The 18,353-nt window shown below is 49.4% G+C and overlaps 1 protein-coding gene across 1 annotated transcript; it reads right to left on the bottom strand.

Annotated features, from left to right (window-relative positions):
- LOC144156144 (endothelin-converting enzyme 1-like) lies at nucleotides 1-14,840 on the bottom strand. Its single transcript, XM_077687979.1, has 4 exons — nucleotides 14,463-14,840; nucleotides 10,026-10,222; nucleotides 6,212-6,461; nucleotides 1-1,605 (listed from the first exon to the last, which is right to left on the bottom strand). Exons 1-4 carry the CDS (start codon nucleotides 14,838-14,840, stop codon nucleotides 205-207), a joined length of 2,226 nt encoding a protein of 741 aa, XP_077544105.1. The 3' UTR covers nucleotides 1-204.
- Between the last annotated feature and the right edge of the window lie 3,513 nt (nucleotides 14,841-18,353).

An 18,353-nucleotide genomic window follows, 5' to 3' on the forward strand; every position in this document is an offset into this window, starting at 1 on the left:
ACCACGCCAGGTATAAGTGCCACAGAATATTTTTCTAGGTACAGCTTATTCTGCGCACATTACACTTCTCCACACTTTTCCACTCTTTTTTGAAGATGGCTAACAGCAGCAAACACCTTCAAAGTTCACCTGAACAAATGCACGTGCATATGTACGAAGGAAGTAAGCCAAATGAGACCTGCGAACATTGAAGCTGTTGCGATTTCATGCACAGCTTCCAGTAACTGCACAATTTCTATTTTGTGGCAGCGTGGGAAATGCTTTGAAGTACCAAAAAAGCGCCAGTAACACACACAGCCAAGCAACGAAAGAGTGCAGTCCAATCACTTGAGAGCAGAAATTCGAAGCCGCGGTATTCGGTGACAGAACACATATCACAGCACCGCACCAGCTGGTCTGGTTCATGGCTGATGCCAGGGCGCAGTCGAATGCTTCGACGAACTCGGACATGTTCATTAGCGGCCTGTTGCACCGTTCCCCGCCCAGAGAGTACCAAACAGGGCCCTGGTCATCGTTGGAACACCACTTGAAGCAGCTGCTGGCGAAGGACTCCTCACCAGTGAAGGTCGTGCCTTGCTGCGAGGCACCGCTGTGCTGCAGTGCCCCGCTCACGCGGTACTCCCGATAGGCCTTGAGCAAGCCGCCACTGACGGCGAAATTCTTAGAAACCGCGTGCGCTCCGTATCCCACGGCCCCCGTCCAGGGCGTTTCGTTGTAAAGGCGGCGGAGGCAGGCCAGCTGGCGCGAGAACTTTTTGCTCGGCGCGGGAGTCCACCAGTCGCGGTGGAGCCCCTCCCAGCTGAACTTTGCCTCGTCCGCGTGAAACGCGTGCGTAATCTCATGCCCCACAACTTGGCCCAGGCTGGCCATGTTGGACGAGGAAGAATAACTGGCCACGTAGCATGGTGGGTAGAGGTTGCCAGCTGGGATAACTATCACTTGGTACACCGGAATGTAGGAGGCGTTGACCCCAGTGAGCAGGAAGCCCACTTTCTGTGACGTGGGACCGCGGACGCGGTGGAGCCTCTTGGAAACATTTAGCTCGGTCGCGTGTAACGGCTGCCACATGTCCAGGTACGAGCTATTAAGCTCGGTCACGTGCGGGTACAGCTGTTGCAGGACCCCCTCGTTCCTGGACCCCTGGTCAAAGCGGTCCACGACGGCGCGCAGGGTGGCCAGCTTCTCCAGCGCACCGTACCTCATCTCGCCGTCAGTCCAGGGCAGCGGGGCTATGGTGGCACTGGCCCCGCTCCAGATGTGGCCCAGAATGGCTGTCGCGTTCCCCACGGAGCTCGCGGCTAGCCAGTGATCGTTGAAGACTTGGGCAAATGCGAGGGGCAACGCCGCGTCCCTGTAGCAGCGGCCTGTCATGTAGCCCCGGGGTCTTTTGTCGGTGTCCCTGCCATCCAGGAACTGCTCCCGTGGAAGAGGATGCGACGTCATGGGCGCCAGGTGCAGAACCACGTGCCAAGTGACGTAGGCGAGGTGGCCCGTGGTGTCTTCGACGTTGCCGGCGGGTATGGCGACGAACCGTAGCAAGCGCTTGTTCAAGACGAACAGTTTGCCGCCTCGGCCGAACACCACCCGCAAATGCCTGTTGACGACCTGCGAAGTGGTTGCGGGTATCCATGTTTCACTTCCCTTGACATTTCAGTTGACATCTAGCGGTTACGATCTGTACCTCCTAGGAATGTGGGAATAATATTTGGGAACGACTTCGCAAGTACAAATGGCAGGATGCAAAACTCGTTACAGGGCAAATTTAGGCTGACGTTGTGATGTTGTCCCGAGTCACTGCGGAATCGTCGGTAGGCGAGTTTTTTTTTACTTTTTTGTAGCTTTTAAGATAGGGGAAAAAATTTCTAAGGGGCATTTCGTATTTCCTTTTTTCACCTGAAAGCTCTAACAGTTCCCAATCCCCTCTCGTTCGGAGGACACGCACACGCCGAGCGCTCGTAAGCTTACTACGATTCAAACCTTCAGCGCATGGAGCTGTTGAAATAAACACACCACATGCCACGCTAGAGATAAAAGGAGCAAACCGTAAGTGATACATCAACTGTGAGAGATTGGATTGAAATGTCGATCGGTTTAAAGATTCCGAAACACTTTATCATTCGTACCATTTGTAAGTCACAATTTGTTGCAAAAAGGAGGACATTCACACAACTAAAAAATAATGTGTTGTACACCAGCATAGTTTATTAGCTACTTCATTCCACTTCTCGTCGCAGCCGCCGAAAAGGGGAAACTCTAATGCGGATTCCGTAACTCATACGTAAACTACAGCGTTTGTAATTTTTACTTCAAGGAACAGCACGCGTAATATCAGGTGCTCTGCCGCCGATGGGCAGGCTCTAGGGTCCCATGATGTAGTAAATTTGCATGATCAACACGTCCAGCAGTTCGATGTCAGGCCGCGGATCCAACAGGGATGGCACGACAGCCGTTAATACGCAGTAGTCCATCTTGAGGACCTCCATGCGTCCAGCCACCGAATTCTTCAATAATATCGCGGGAGCGTCGACCGGCGGTTGGCTTAGCGCCTTGTCACGGTAGAAAGAGGCGAAACAAGTGGGAAAATATATCCCACAATTCACAAGCGCAAAATGGTCCCGCTAGTGCAAACGTCGTCTCCTAGGGTATTCCCGCAAGTGCGACTCAACTTCTTCCCGCTTGTAATCAGCGTCCGGTCCTCATAGCCGTGAACAATAAAGCCGCTTGAGGAATCGCTGTCAACATCGGGCAACGAAGATAGTTGACTGATCACTGGCGGAACGGATTTGTGTCCTAATTGTGAGAACAGCCTGGCAGACGACAGTTGCAATTGCAGGATCATTCTGCGCATGCGAACTGTGTGATCTACCCTCGCTCGTGTCGCCTCTTTGTATACCGTGACAAGGCACTGACCCAATCATCGGTGCACGTTTCTGCGATAATATGAAAAAAAGAATGGTCGGCTATACTTGTAATGTCGTGTCTACGACATCTGCCTGAATCACGTGCGCACATTTGCAGCTGTAGAAGCGATGGAAAACTTTCAACGGTCTCCATTTTGCGGCTTGCGGTCGAAGCAGCCACAGACAGTGTGAAGGACACGCTGCCAGGCGTTTTTCTCCAACTTTGGGTCAGTTTTATATGTTCACCATACCCTGAGAAGCTCAATTAAGCTGCCCGTTGGGTCAAGTTCCTTGCAACGAAAAACGTTCCCCCCAATGCTGCCGTATATACCCATGCAAGGGAGAGGGCCACTCCTGGTACGATGCAAACAGGCGGTAAGCTAAAATAACCAGGGTATATCAAATTAATGCGCTTAGCGGGAACCTTAACTCTATATCTAATTATAGAATACGTGTCTCACAACAGGGTCGTCGTGTACAAGAATCCGCTGACGGTAGCAATATTGTAACAGAAAGACGGGCACGTCTCACTCGGCATAAAGGTCTGTACATTGCGATGCCGCTTATCCTGAGGCTGTAGTAAAAAGGATATTTCTCCGAGAAAGCCGTCGAATGCATAATATCCGAAAATAAAGCACCTGAATGAGCAAACAAGTAAGCGAGGAAAGAATACAAGCGAGGAATGCGGCCCTTTCTAGGAAGCACGGTACGCGGAACGAACAGTTCTTTGCCACTCCCACACGCGAAGTTTGCCAGCGCTGTATGTGTGACGACAAAAAGGAAATAAGAACGTTACTTTCAAACAAAGGAACGCGTCTTGGCCGTATACATGCGAATGAAATTTACGCCTTGCCGTTAAAAAAACAACGGATACTGTATGTTTTTTTGCCATTAAAACTTTACTTTTTCCGAATTGAAGGCAACAGAACTGCAACTGTTACTGCACACAAGAATTGTAGTGTTACAAGAAGAAGAAAGGCAGAAGAGGCACGTGCGCACATAATTTTGAAACTCTAGGAATAGTTACGAACAAAACACCAATGAGTTTATAAGTTGCTTCATGACAGCTCGGCTTGCTCGGTCATCAACAGAAACATGCATTGTCTGACATGCAGGGGAACAAAAACAATGTTCGGCTGCGCGCCTCACCTAAGAAGCACGAGGAAGCAATTAAAACATGTGTTTTTAAATTTCAAATTTAAGAAATCTATTTTTAAGCCGTCACTACACAATGAAAATACTGCGGAGTCACTGCTACATCGCGTCACTCGGCAGTGTACGGCTACTTCACTTACTAATCTAGAGTTTAAGATCCCCACGAAAGGATGTGCATACAGGCACTAGTATTTCACGAAGTCCGGCCTCCACTCAGAGAGCAGAACTTGCACTATATATTTAAGAATCCTATATTTCAGCTTCACCGCAATGCACTCGACTGACCAATCTAAGCAGGCAGCAATAATGACGTCGAGACTGCGCTCTGCGCTGTGAAATCACACAATGCAAGCATGACGTGCGAATTGAGTAGTGGCAGAGCACCAGTCACGCTTTTTGAGTCATACAGTATGTGGAACTGACAAATAATGAATCGTACCATACCTCCATTGCTAAAGCGAACAGTATAAAAGAAATGCGGTGAGTTGATGTGGACTTATGCGGCGGAAACTTGGCACATCACTGAACAGCTGGAACGCAAACTTAGGTTGGCTCAGCAGGCATGAAACAAAGAATGATATCAGTAACGCTTAGAGTTAGTACACGAGCTACCTGGATCAGGGAACATGCTCCAGTAGAAGATATAGTTTGAATTAAGAATAATAAATGGGCTTGCGATGGCCATATAGTGAGACAAAATAGCAGAATGGACACCCAGAGACGGGTCTAGAATAAGAAAAAAGACATTAACGCGATAGACAGACAAAATAAGAAAATTGGGGTTCAAAGAAAGGACTCGGGCAGCGAAGGATAGGGGTGAGAAGAACTTCTTGCTGTGCTAGTTGGTGAATAGATGCCATGATTTGAAGCGCAACAAAAACACACGGACGAAGAACAGAGTAGACGAGACAGGCGCTATCTCGTCTACTCTGTTCTTCGTGCGTGTGTTTTTGTTGCGCTTCAAATCAATAGCGCAGAATAGGAGCGGCTGGAGGTCAGTTTAAAAAGCCATCGTCCAGCAGTGGGTTTTGATTGATTTTAGGGTTTAACGCGCCGACGCAACGCAGGCGATGAGGCGCGCCGTAGTGGAGGGCTCCGGATTAATTTTGACCACCTGGGGATCTTTAACGTGCGCCGAAATCTCGTACACACGGGCGTTTTTGCTTTTCGCCTCCATCAGAAAAGCGGCCGCCGCGGCCGGGAATCGAACCCGCGACCTCGTGCTCAGCAGCGCAACGCCTTAGGTCCAGCAGTGGGCCTAAACATGATGGTGATGTTGTTTATGATGATGATGCAGATTGTCATTTGGCACATTTGCTGCGGTTGAGCACGCATTGGTTACTGGAGAGCATTTCAAGAAACTTTAACCAAGGGACTGCAAGTGCTTTCTAAAAAAAGTGCGAGTGCACGGTTCACACCAGCAAACATCTTTGAATAAGCATCTATTGCTGCAAAAGTTCTCGGCAACGAGGGCCAGTGCATACAGTTTGAGTTTTTTAGAGACAGAAAATTCTAATTTTTGTTTGCAGAAAAAAATGTTGTATTATTTCGGTTATAGCGCCTGGCTTTTCTTTATCTTCTAATAATAGAGACTAAGGCGGAGAAGTCTCCGATTCATTGTTTATCAAAGTAAACGCAGTTATTTTGTTGGGGGTGGAACAAGAATGGAGAGGTGGGGGCAGTCTCATTAGGATGAGCCCTCTCACGCCGGAACCCTTCACCCGCTTATACGCTTATGGTTTGAAAGAGACCCGAATTTGGTACGGGGGAGATTTGACACAGGTGCCTTTTAGCCCTTGGTTGCACTCCCAGCCAGGCTGTGCGCATACGTGCACTCGGTGGGTAGGCTTGACAAGCTCGTATATCGATTTGATTGATTGCAGGGTTTAACGCGCCGACGCAACGCAGGCGATGAGGCGCGCCGTAGTGGAGGGCTCCGTATTAATTTTGACCACCTGGGGATCTTTAACGTGCGCTGAAATCTCGCACACACGGGCGTTTTTGCTATTCTCCTCCATCAGAAGACCGGCCTCCGCGGCCGGGAATCGAACCCGCGACCTCGTGCTCAGCAGCGCAAAGCCTAGCCACTCAGCCACCGCGGCGGGTACAAGCTGGTATAGCTGTTGCATTGCAGATGCATGCGCATATATACTTGCCTCTTCAACCGGCCTGTTAGGCGCCGCGGAGCCATTCAGGATGACCGAGACGAGTTCGAAGTAAGCGAGCACGGGGCCTTCTTCCTGGAGCACGTTGCGCATGAGAAACCACTGGAACGTGCACGGGTCGCAGGTGGAGTGCAGAGTGCGGAACTCCGGGCGCTTGAAGCGGGTGTCTACGGTCAGCTGGGAGAGCAGCGGCACGCCCCAGTCCAGCGCCACCAGGACATCCGGTGTCTCCAGCTTGGACCTACGCATTCAGTGCATGCACGCCCGCCCCAGGGCAGCAAAAGGCCGGTCAGCACCAATTGGCATCGGGCGACATATAGGCATGAAATCTTTGACTTAGATTTGTACGCAACCGCTGTATATTGCTGTGTGTGACCATTATACTTCGTCAACCAATTCTGCAAAAAGACTAAAGCGTACACCCCAAAATACCCGTCATGGACATAAAAAAGAGGGATACATTTGTCACGAGCGAAGATGACGGAGGCGAGAAAAGAGCCCCCAAGATACAGCACCCAAGGATCCAAATACGTAAAATGTGCAAGTAAAACAATATCGCCTGCTCTCTTTCAAGGCGGCTACTACCTGTGAGAGAACAATACCTTGAACGAAATAGTAAACACGATGTATCTGAAAACACGTTTGTTTGTAAATCGAACGAACGCCCGGTAGAATGCGGGAGAAACTTTTGCTCCTCCTTGCATATTACCGACATTCGATCGAGATGTTACATTTGTTCGGTTTGTGTAACCCTTGATTTAACCAGAACTTTCAAAGCGTTTCATATGTAATTACGTACGACGGTGTAGAGAATGTAACCGTATAGGCTCGGCTGTTCAGAGATTAAATAGAAACCCACTGCCGGTTAAATAGAATGAAACCTGTAATCCAACAAAGAAAGGCTGCCAAGCCGTTCGCACAACTTTGTTGATATTACAAAAGGCCGCCTAGTACTGTGCTGTCCATGAAGCAACGTAATTTTTGCTGTTTAGTACTAGCAGAGTCCTTCATTGAAGGACTCTGGTACTAGCCATGGCACGAGCGGATCAATTTGCGCCTTCTGTACCAACGTTCGCTATCCTTGCCTCTTTTTCTTTAGAAGTGTGAAATTGCGCCACGGCCCGCAGACTATTCTACTTCCCCTTCCGTCTGCGCGCTGCTCAGGCCAGCTCTGCCATTTATGCCTGCGTTCCTCGCTGCACTTCCGACGCGCAACCCAATCCAAATGCTCCCCACTCTGCGCCTTACTTAGGCTGGATCAGTGCGATGCACCCTCCCCGCCTTTATGAGCGGCAGCTCAAGATTGAACGCAGATGTGCTTTGCAACCAAACACCCAGCATGGAGATTCTTTCCTGGCAAGCATGCACGGGGCACCAACTGACACAAAGAAATTACCGGCATGAAAACGCGATCTTGTCAAGTGTGCTCCGCGATGCTGACAGAAATTTCGTTCATTATCGGGTGAATAGTATAGAGGCGGAGGGCAAATGCCACTGGGTCCCGGAAAACATCATGTGCGCTCGATTTCCCCTGCGGCCTCGTGTGACTGGCAGCGCTTCCGGAAACGTCACGAAAAATAAACCGGGCCGCCAATCACGGGAGACCGCAAGAGAAATAGAGCGCGCCGGATGTTTTCTGACACCCAGTATCACGACAAAAGGGTAACTTCTCTGACGTTCAGCGATTACTCAAAAGCTATATACCGATCGATGCGCGGCCATCGTTTACAGAACAGCACGTATCGGGTTCTTACTGGTTCACACACGTAATGTCCGAGCGCATGGGCCTCAGAGCACCTTCGACGGCCGTTTACTACTCTGCCGACTGCAGGTTGAAGCGCTTTGACAGATAAACTGTTCCATAGGCAATAAAAAGGAATCAGTGAAATGTATAGAAACAAAAACAGTAACAACTGTAACAGCAGATTTCGGTCCCTAGCGAATGAGCTTTAAAGAAGACAGTGCTTCGCCTATGGTTGTGTACTATTAGGTTCCTCTCCCTCCACATAATGAAGAGGACATACACCCCCCCCCCCCTCCCCCTAACAAATTACCGGGTGTCTGGCATCCCAAAACGACGGGCCCTTCTCGCAAATACCCGCTAATTTAGAAAAAAGTGGGCGTTCCGTTACGAAGGTGGAAACTTCCGTTGCTGTAGGCAAAATGGTGTTTTATTACATAAAAAGAAACCCTAAATCAAGGGGGAGAAAATGACATGACTGGGAGAGAAACTTGACTTGTCTCGAGAGACTACACTGATGCGGCGATTGTGAGAGCGGAAAAATGCTGAGGACGGCCAAGCGACGAGAGTCAGATGAGACCGTTATGGCGTAACATTGTGCGAATTTTACGTCGACGGAGGAATCTCACAAATGATTTGGCTGACGCTGACCGTCGCGTCAGCAAATGCGTGTGCCCTTGAACGGCAGGATGGCAACAACACCTTCATCATCCTGCCGTTCGTATGCGTTGCGCCGACATACCATCGCAAGATCTGTCGGGAACAGTTAGGTACAACGCTGCCGACACTAAACCAGGGCCACTCTATTGAAGCCGTCACTACAATCTCCTGTCTTGGGAAATGTTGGCCCCGTCCGAAACTCAGATGAGGCCGTAAAGTTGCTGCAGTCGCAGGCCATTTCAGCATCGGCAATAAGTCGCCATAGCAACCGTGTGCGTAACCCGGTTCGCGATCCCCTGAGATTTGGAGCGGAAACGTAAAAACAAATGCCCCCATCCTGTGCTAACCAATGAAAAATTCCGGCTTTGGCTCCAGCAGGTGCATGGCATCTACGTCGGTTGCTGATTACGCTGAAGGTACAGTTCGTGAAGACAACTTTATTATTGATTTTGGGCACTCCATCTGCAACAAAGAGTAATTCCTTATGCGAGCCAGCATACGACTGGACAACGAATTGCATCTTCGAGCTTCAAAGATGACAGCGGGTGGCATGTTTTGTTTGGCGTCTTCTGAGAGAGAAAAAAAAAACCTTATATATTTTAAGGGGAGCAGTATATATTTTGAGGAGGAGCCTTATATATATCAAGGAGAGAGGTGGTGGGAGGAGAATTCAATAAAAGTTTGATCCCAGCCGATCCGATTTTTTCAGTCTTCCTCGCACGCACCCGCTGGATTCGTGGTACCGGTGATGTTTTTTTTTTGCATTATTTGCCTCTAAATTATCCAAATTTACCCGAATGTGGAAACTATGGAATGAAACAAACAACGAAGCTTAGAGTAAAGACCTCCCTGCCGCTTTCTGAGTGTCTGCTTCTTTATTAGACGTGGCACCGTCTCAGGGAAATATTCATTTCCTTGTCCCGAGTAGTCTATCACACGGCGCTGCTATTTAGCCGTGCAAGTATTTGTCTTTTCCAACCGAACTTGATATATTCAAGGGAGAGTGTTACAACTGGCGAGTGATAGCAGGGCATTTTGAACACCGAATGGTCAATAAAAATATTCGATACACATCCATATTTTGGTTCAAATGCGACCGACTTGAACACAACCGTTTCCACCTGTCTCCATGTTCAATGTATTTTGGCAGCAGCTGGATCAGCGACATCAGCGTGGCGAGCAATGCGGAATAGCATTTTGAAAACATGTCAGTTGAAATCAAGGCGCTCGTCGTTTGCTTGGCTTCCTGCCTTTCTATTCTCACAATTTAAGCAAACGTTCATGCGAGCTCCGTTTACACTGTTCTAGTGGCTCGGGAGAACTAAACACTCTGGGGCAATATCCCAGAGAAATTTCAGGTGATTGTGGTCTGTAGGGCTACGCAGACTTCGTTGGTGTATGTACCTGGAATACGACGCCGGACAGCTGAGGTTGAAGCGTCCCAGGAAGCGGTGCAGGTCCACGTGCCCGTCGCGCTGATTGAAGGCCAGCTGGGCGCACCTCTGGAACAGGCGGGGCACCTGGTGAGGCGAACCGACCGCCGATCCTTCCTTCAGCACCAGGCTCACCACGACGGCACAGGCCACACGCTGCTGCAACGCCTGCAAGAGACGCGGTTCTTTTGGCCCTCGTCCTCCTCCCGAGCACTTACGCCTCTGGCCTCTGACACCGGCAGGCGACGCCTTTACTCAAGTTTTCACGGAAAGGGAAGCCTCGGAACGCTTCGTTTCCACGGCGCTGAGTATACGTGAGGGCGTCTGCAGAAGCCTGAATGTAATGACCGACTAAAGAAAGTTCCCTTTATTTACGTAATCTTACCTGCTGAGTCTTCATCATCATCATCACCACCCAATGTTGGTCTAGTGCGGGAGTCGTCTATGTACTTTCAATCCACTCTGCCTTGTGTCAGACCAATCCATTGTTGCGCTCGGATATCTGCATTATTTTGCTGGTGTGCTCCACCAGTTCTCTCCTCCACCTTACAATTCCTTCCATCCATTGTTTAGCGCGGTGATTTGGTGACGAACGATACAGTCGTTCATTGGTATCGAATGGTAGATTGTCATTGATATTTCTTGCCGAAACTTCAATGTTTAGCAGAGAAAATAATTATGCGTGCGTCAACGAAGCGATCAAATTCAAAGGCACATCGGCCAAAAGCGGCTACTTAAATGATACCGCAACATCTACCTGAGGGGGTTATTAGGTGCAGGAAGCATGGATCAGCGGAGCGGCGATCGTTATATGAGTTTTGCCGACAAATCCGGCATGAGAGATTACGGCGACTCGCAAACTCATGCCCGTTTTCGTCCAACAACGATGGCGATTGAACGCGAAGCTTTGTCGTGAAGGATTCTTTGGTTGTCGTCTAAACTCTCCGAACCGCTTCGGCCATGGCGAAGTGGAGCAATCCGATAGACACCGACTTTATAACGCGAGGACCCAGTGTCAATTCCGACCATGGCGAGCGTTTTTCTTTTTTCACTTCTGCGTTTTGGCGTTACAGACGCCATCAGTGAGAACACAAAGATTCGCTTTAATATAGCGCAATAAAAGCGATTACGCTTGTTAGCAAATGGTATGACGTTATTTGCCATCGTTTGAACAGCAATCGCGTCCTTCACCCCCTCTTCGTTTAACGAACAGATTTGCTAAACACAATTGTTTAACTACCTAATGTTACAGTTTGCATTCTGGGCACAACAACATGTTGGTGAACCAGCTCATTTAATTTCTGACTCATTTTTTGCCAAGAAGCGAGTAGCCATTAGCAAAAACGTACTCACGTTAACGCCCCCTTTCCCCACTTTCCAACTCCACTCCAACTATTTTTTTCCAGTCGCGTTCTTTTAGAATGCTGCCCTTACCGCTTCAGAGTCTATCTAATCAAATTCTTTTATCAGCCTGTAATAGCTGCATGCAGATGCTGTATTTTTTCTAGTGGTAGCGAAAAGCGAAAACATCCGTGTTCTCGACATTTGGGCGCACGTTAGAGGTCACAATGCGGTCATAATTATTCCGGAGCCCTCCAATGCCCCATGGCAGAGTCAGCACGTTAAAGCTCATATCAATCAATCAATCAATCAATCAATCAATCAATCAATCAATCAATCAATCAATCAATCAATCAATCAATCAATCAATCAATCAATCAATCAATCAATCAATCAATTAATCAATCAATCAATCAATCAATCAGCATATTTTGAAGTTTCTCAGCTACTTAATTGATACGTGAAAGCAAGACAGTGCCGATAAAAATTCCCCCAATCCAGGCAGCGAATGAATGAATGAAGGCTTTATTCTATATATCTTTTGCTGGTATAGGTCCCCTCTATTCAGGAAACCTCTATCCGGGCAACGAAGTTGCATGGACAGCGAAGCTGCCAAAGGAGGGCAACACACGAAACATGGTTGATTACGGTGGAGTACCAACGAGTGCTAGAATCAAGACACGATTAATTTATTTCTAATTTCTCGCTTTGTCTCTATTTCTCGCTCGTGGCTGTTGCGCCGCTGTGCGAGATCCGTGTGGCGCATGTTGGATTGCCACCTAACACCGCATTCACATCCACTGCGGCAGTCCCGGGCTTTCCACGTGGCGTTGCCTGTCTGCGCCGTCCTTTATTTGTGTTTACATAAATGCGAACGAGGCTCGGGATATGGAACGCTTCACAAGCGTCCGCGCGAGAGGTGGTCCTCTATTTTACAAACGCAAACGCCGACGGCGAACGCTGGCTTTCACGCTTAATGGGCCATTTTATGCTTTCGCATTCCCTTTTTTTTTGCGGTGTACTTTGATAAAAATTAGCGCCGTTCCACTCAATGTGAAAGCTGTCGGTAATTGAGAGCAGTGATTCGCCATAATGGGTTGTACCACCGTTATCCGCTTACTGCTACCACCCCATGCAGATCAAATTTCCCGCCTTCGCACTGCTCGCGCGCCCACTGCTTCAAACTGCGCCAGCGGGAGTTCTGTTCTCTGTGTTTTTCTGCCCGCACGTGCCGGCGTTGCACTGCCACATTTTGCGCAAGCGTGATGATTGGCTTGGCTTGGCTTCGCTTGGATTGGATTGGTTTTGGATTGAATTGGATTGGATTGGATTTGGAATGGATGACAAGCAGTAGTAAGCATCATAATCAGCTAAACCAAGACAACCTGGAAAGCTAAGAATAACCAGCTGAACCTTGTTCACGCTACGTATATCCTGACATAGCCAAGCTAAGCCACTGCTAAGCGCCAGCGGTTCACGAGTTTATATACCGCTTGGCTTTCGAAGCCTCTGGGTTACGCCGCGACGAAGGGACCGTGACAGGCTACACCGTAACGCCGTGGCGATATGCTTGGTTCCAGCGAGCGAGCTAGGACGACCATTGTCATCCTAGCACTTTAGGAGCCTAAAGTGCTCCGCACAATTGTCCTAAACGGCGCCGTCATTTTGCGTGTGACATCATTTCGGCGTCAAATTCGAGCAAGACTCCGGCCTTCCACGGTGTCGGCGAGAACGGAGGAGAGGAACTAACCAATCAAAGTGCGGCAAGCTGCGTTCCCTTGCGCTGTCTCCATAAACAGGTAACGTTGCCCGGTGAGGTTTGAGAAGGAGGCGCAACTCGCCACAGAGTGCGCACCGCGCTCTTGGAAAGGCGGAATTTGCGCGCAAACTCCTCGTCGCTCAGGGCGAACGCGTCGCACGGCGTGTGTTGCCGCCTTGGCCATCGCATTTGCCGTCGTGGAGCTTGCGGAGATTGCTGCGCCGCTAACGAAGAGGCAGATGCACCTCCATGACGAGATACACCGATTTAGGCGCGGTTTACGGGAGCGTTCGATTTAAAGCGGTACTACCCGTACTGGTGCAGACGCGTACTGGAGCACTGGTGCAGGCCAAGTGCGCCTGGCGGAAAACAATCTGCGGCAAATGTTTGTCCCATGCGCCCGCGTAGTTATTGGGCCGTTCCAGTTGACAGACGGGTACATACATCGGCGACAGCGTGAAAATGTTCGTTGAAATCACGCTAAGCTATGTCGCCGAACGATGTCGCCGAACAGGGGTATAAAAAATTAGCAGACGACAAAGCGCGAACGCAACCGCCTCTGTACAGTGCAGGAGCCTCGGAAGCTTTCGCCGTGAAGCGAGCGCCGTTTGAAACGACGCATTTGCCCCCGCATCGTTTCTGGTCGCCTTTTGGCGTGCGGTTGATTGACAGTTGCCGTAATCAATTACGGCCGTTTGTCTTTCAAACCATATAAAACGGCGTAATAAGTAGGTCACGGGCCATCAGCGACTGCTCCGCGGTACTTTTTCTGATGACGCAAGGCGTGACGCATGACGAAATTTTGCACACGGCCAATCACGTGCGCCCCCAAGGCCGACAGGAATTGGCAGTGCAAACTCTGGGTCCGCGTGAGCACGCGCCATTCTGGGCTCGCGACTCAAGGCCGAGGGCCCGTGCATCCCTGGGCAATCGTTATTTTTCTTTTTACGATTTCTGTCGACCGTCTCCGAACGCCAAGAGAGTAAATTACGGTAACCTCTGGCTGCTATGTCAAATGAGTTTTCTTTGCGTTTCGGAGAAGGTGGCGGACAAGGCGCATGAATATTAGTATAGCGTGAATGGGGACAAAATAAGAAGCATTCATACCTGCGCCTATAGCGGCACGCCCAACTTGCCGTCATTATTCTGCCATCATTCATTCCTTAAATAGAAGAATAGCCCCGATTTGTTTCCGAACGGCTCATACGCGTCTCCCCAAGGCGAATGGGTCCCGATGTCTTTACAAATTGGCTGCCGAATGCCGCAGCATTGGCCTCGTTTTGGAAATACCAGAATTGCTCGACTCACCTCGGAGTAGTTGGCGGCGCCCGGGGCCCTCTTTTGCCAGCCCTTGGACACGAAGTCGAAGAACTGGCAGGGGTCTCCCTTGCCCTTGGTTGGGTAGCGCGCCAAGTTTGCGCTGGGCTGCAGAGGGCCAGGATCATAGTAGTCATTCGCGTACGCCCGCACGACCTGCGCCGTTCCATAGCCCGCTCCCAGCATCAGTAGTGCCATGAACGGCACGAAGGCCCCGTAACCATGTCGCAGCAAGTGCGCCGTGCCGAGGCTACCTCGGCTGGGCGTAATCACGTCGTGGGTCTCACGGTTCGATGCCAACGATGACATCGACGGCGAAGCTACGTTGGACTGGACGCTAGAGGCTGTCGAGGGCGCGTCGCCTTTCATCCTTGATTTGAGTAGCGGAAACCGCGTCTTCTGTGGCAAGAGGAACATGCAAGAATGGCGGCGACCCGATCGGAACGCTACGGGGATTATGATGTGTCGTCAGGGGAATGGCGCGTGCCCGCTGCTCGTTTCTGATGATGATATTGCATACAGATGGAACATGACCAGCCATATAATCATCCTTGAAGCAGGACTGTGTAACTTGAAAAAGGACTACAGAGAAATAGTTAAAGGCCCTGTTCTCGGAGCTTACGCTGATAATTTTAAAACGGTAGCTTTTAAAGGGAGGGTGTCGAGAAATTGCTCTATTTGTGGCGCGAAGCGAAGGTCACCCTCGCTTTTGCCGACGCAGCAAAAAAATTTGTGGAGCTCGCACAGGTGGTGCAGGGCTGGAGAAACAGCAGATCTGGCGGCCCTTCTCCCTTCGTCGGAAACCCGGCTGTTGCAGCTCACATGGATTTCCGAACTTGCCGCTGAAATTTCTCCATGACCGGCAGTCTTGGATCGTTTTGTCCACCGGCATTCACATCTCTCCCAAGGTGGATCGCCTTAGCACGTGATAGGACCCGCAGAAACCGGCTTCGCGAACTCGGCGTCTGTAGCGCGAACTCGGTGTCGGCACTCCCCACTTCAGGCGCGAACTCACGTGAACTGGCGAGTAGAAGAGCATGCGAGAGATTGCGCCACGAACGCTGGGCGATGTTCTCGAAAGTCCCTACCCTCCCTAATAAAATCTTTTGCGCCGCGCTCTTGCAGCACTTTCATACAAGTGCAGCATGATTTGTAGCTGTTTCATTTGAGTGTGTTGCTGTAATCTCCTGTTTCCGCGTTAGCCGTGTATGGTGGTGTTACGCCAAACAATGTATTCTTTCTTCATTGTTTACATGTCGTGCTTCAGAATATTTGTGTGCTCATGCATAACGCCTACACTAAAACAATGCAATGTGGTTAATATGAGTATTTTATAATAAATAAATAAATAAATAAATAAATAAATAAATAAATAAATAAATAAATAAATAAATAAATAAATAAATAAATAAATAAATAAATAAAATCCGCCAAGTCTGCATCGCAGCCAGAAGCACAGCAATACGACGGCAATCTCCCACCTCCTCCATGGAAATGGAAATGAATCCTGCAATACCTGAAATTCCCATTACAACCGAAAACCGAAACAATTTTTCATTCGGTGTCGTTCCTTCTCACTCAAACAGAAACCGAAACAATTTTTCATTCGGTATCGTTCCTTCCCTCTCAAACCGAAAACCGAAACGATTTTTCATTCGGTTTCGCTCTTGAACTAAATAATGGCGTTATGTTTTCCTTTTCGTTCCGGCCTAAATTATGTTTCTATTTTTCGTTTTGCGGTTCCGGTTTTCGTTTCGTTCCGACACCCTCACAGAATGTACCTGTGAATAGAACGTCTGCGGAGAGCTCAGTTGAGCATCTCCAGACACGGCCGAGCTGGACAGCGTCAGCCTGGGTCTCGACCTGCAGCTGGTGTTAAAGCGCATCCCCGAACTATGTGCCCTGCTGTGCTACTCCCGGGTGGCCCTGCTGTCTATTCCAAAGGATGCTCCCGTAGCAAAACTTTCCCGTGCTGTACCGCCGCCCGGGAGGAGGTATACAAAATATACATGCGCAGTTGGCCTTCAATGAAGTTGCCGTCCGTTCTGACCCGGCAGCGTAGCCGATTTCGCTAATAATATCTGAGTTACAACACGTTGCGAAACATTTAACCATACCGAAAAACGGAACATAGCCTACCTCCTGCGGTGAGGCATTCTGTTTTTAATGTTTCCCATCCGAGATTTTGGTCTTTTGGGAGCACATACTCAGGAAAAGTTCCCGTACTCAGATATTTTACATTTACATTTCCCTGTGTGAGTGTTCGTTTAGGAAAACCGGGCCAAACACACGCCCCCCATCCCGTTTAAAAAATTTCCAAACTTTGGGGCTTCAACGCGCCGAAACAACACCTGGTCCCGTATGCCCGTGCGCATAAGTTCCTACCTACAGTAAGACGGCGACCGCCGACTACGACAAGTCGAAGACAGCCGCGGCAAATAAGTTGGTTGCCGGAATCCCCGCGCGTGACCATACAGGGACAACTTATTGGGTACCAGCGAAATTTATGTACCGAGCCATCGAGTACCTAGCTGATCACACGGAAACAAAATCTAGGGGAAACGCTACGAAACCGAAACCAACTGAAAAGTCAACCATCGGCGGCCAGAAAACTAGAAAGCCAAGTGGGCGTCACCTATGCCCGTTGTAGCTAAAGAAAACGCTGTCGCATTTTGCCGACAGTCGTGTGCTTTAGAAGCTGCGACCGTTGTGAAATAGAGCAAACATTATCAGCTAAATAGACCCTATGCAAAATGCGCCCTGCCATCTCACGTCGACTCCGGTAACTAGGTCCGCCATTTTGGTACGGTCGTTTGAAACCGAAACCAATTAGCAAAACATAGAAAGTGGGCATTGACCGCTCTTGGTGATGGACTACAATGCCGGAGCATTGCTCCGTGCCGCAGTGCACTCAATGCGGAAATACCGGTCGAAATGGAGAATAGGTACGAGAAGTTCCACGCTCTTGAACGAACTTTCTGACGCGAACTATGCCGGCGCGAGCAACCTTTGTGACACGCTGGGCGCGGTGCGCTGGGAGCGAATATTTGTCGTTGGTTCGCTAAGCGCGGGATTCCGTAGTCGCTGTCTGGATGAAAAATACAGCTGCGTTGGAGTTCTGTGGTCCAGCCTTTGTATTCTAAATGAAGCCTGAGCGTGCGCCACCTATTCATGCGATTGACAGCGGCGCTCGACCGGGAACACAGTACCACACGTTGCCAAAATTAGGCTGTTTCTTCACTCGTCCCTGTGGCTCTGCGCCCGCTTCATTTCATTGTTAAATGGTACCGCCCCTACACGAGCCTTTATCTTACCTAGGGCTGTAGACAAACTTTTCTTCCCGCACTACGCCGTCACGGCGCGGTTGAAAATTTCCTCTGTGGCGGGCGCGCACGGTACATTGCATTTAGCTGCGTGTCGTTGCAGAAGTGGCGTACACTGTTTTATGATGGTCTAACGGTGGAAAATTCGAGCTTTTGCACTTGATTCCCGATTTGCCGGGCTGAAAGGTTTGTTGTTACGTCAAGTTAAGTTGTCGCGCATTGTCATTTCAGCCACGATGTATTTACTGTCGAATATTTTGCGACTAAAATACACACTCACTCCTCTAGTTTGTCACATGCTGCATGCATACCTCCGACGTAGTGATAGTAGCCATTGATGTAGGTAGCTAAGACAATTTTCAAGTTTTATTCAAAAAAAAAACCTGCCAGAGTTGCATCAGGCCGCCACGCATCAGCTTGAGTGCTTTTGCATTTTTTGTATCCACAGGGAAAATCCCAGTAAATTAAACTATTACGCTGATTTATAGCGCGTGCGCTATAGCAGACTGTGGATATAAATGGAACAAAGGGAAGCATTCGCGCACCCCTGCATGCCGCG

The sequence above is a fragment of the Haemaphysalis longicornis genome, unplaced genomic scaffold (assembly GCF_048455015.1).
Source record: "Haemaphysalis longicornis isolate Haplotype H1 unplaced genomic scaffold, Haemaphysalis longicornis Haplotype H1 scaffold_1, whole genome shotgun sequence".
NCBI classification, from domain to species: domain Eukaryota; kingdom Metazoa; phylum Arthropoda; class Arachnida; order Ixodida; family Ixodidae; genus Haemaphysalis; species Haemaphysalis longicornis.

Excerpts from the sequence above, each read along its gene's own strand:
- LOC144156144 (XM_077687979.1), bottom strand. The coding sequence starts at position 14,840 with ATGAAAGGCGACGCGCCCTCGACAGCCTCTAGCGTCCAGTCCAACGTA. Across the intron at positions 6,462-10,025 it reads TGTCCGGCGTCGTATTCCAG|GTCCAAGCTGGAGACACCGG; the intron begins GTACATACACCA and ends CTGAATGCGTAG. Across the intron at positions 1,606-6,211 it reads CTAACAGGCCGGTTGAAGAG|GTCGTCAACAGGCATTTGCG; the intron begins GCAAGTATATAT and ends ACCACTTCGCAG.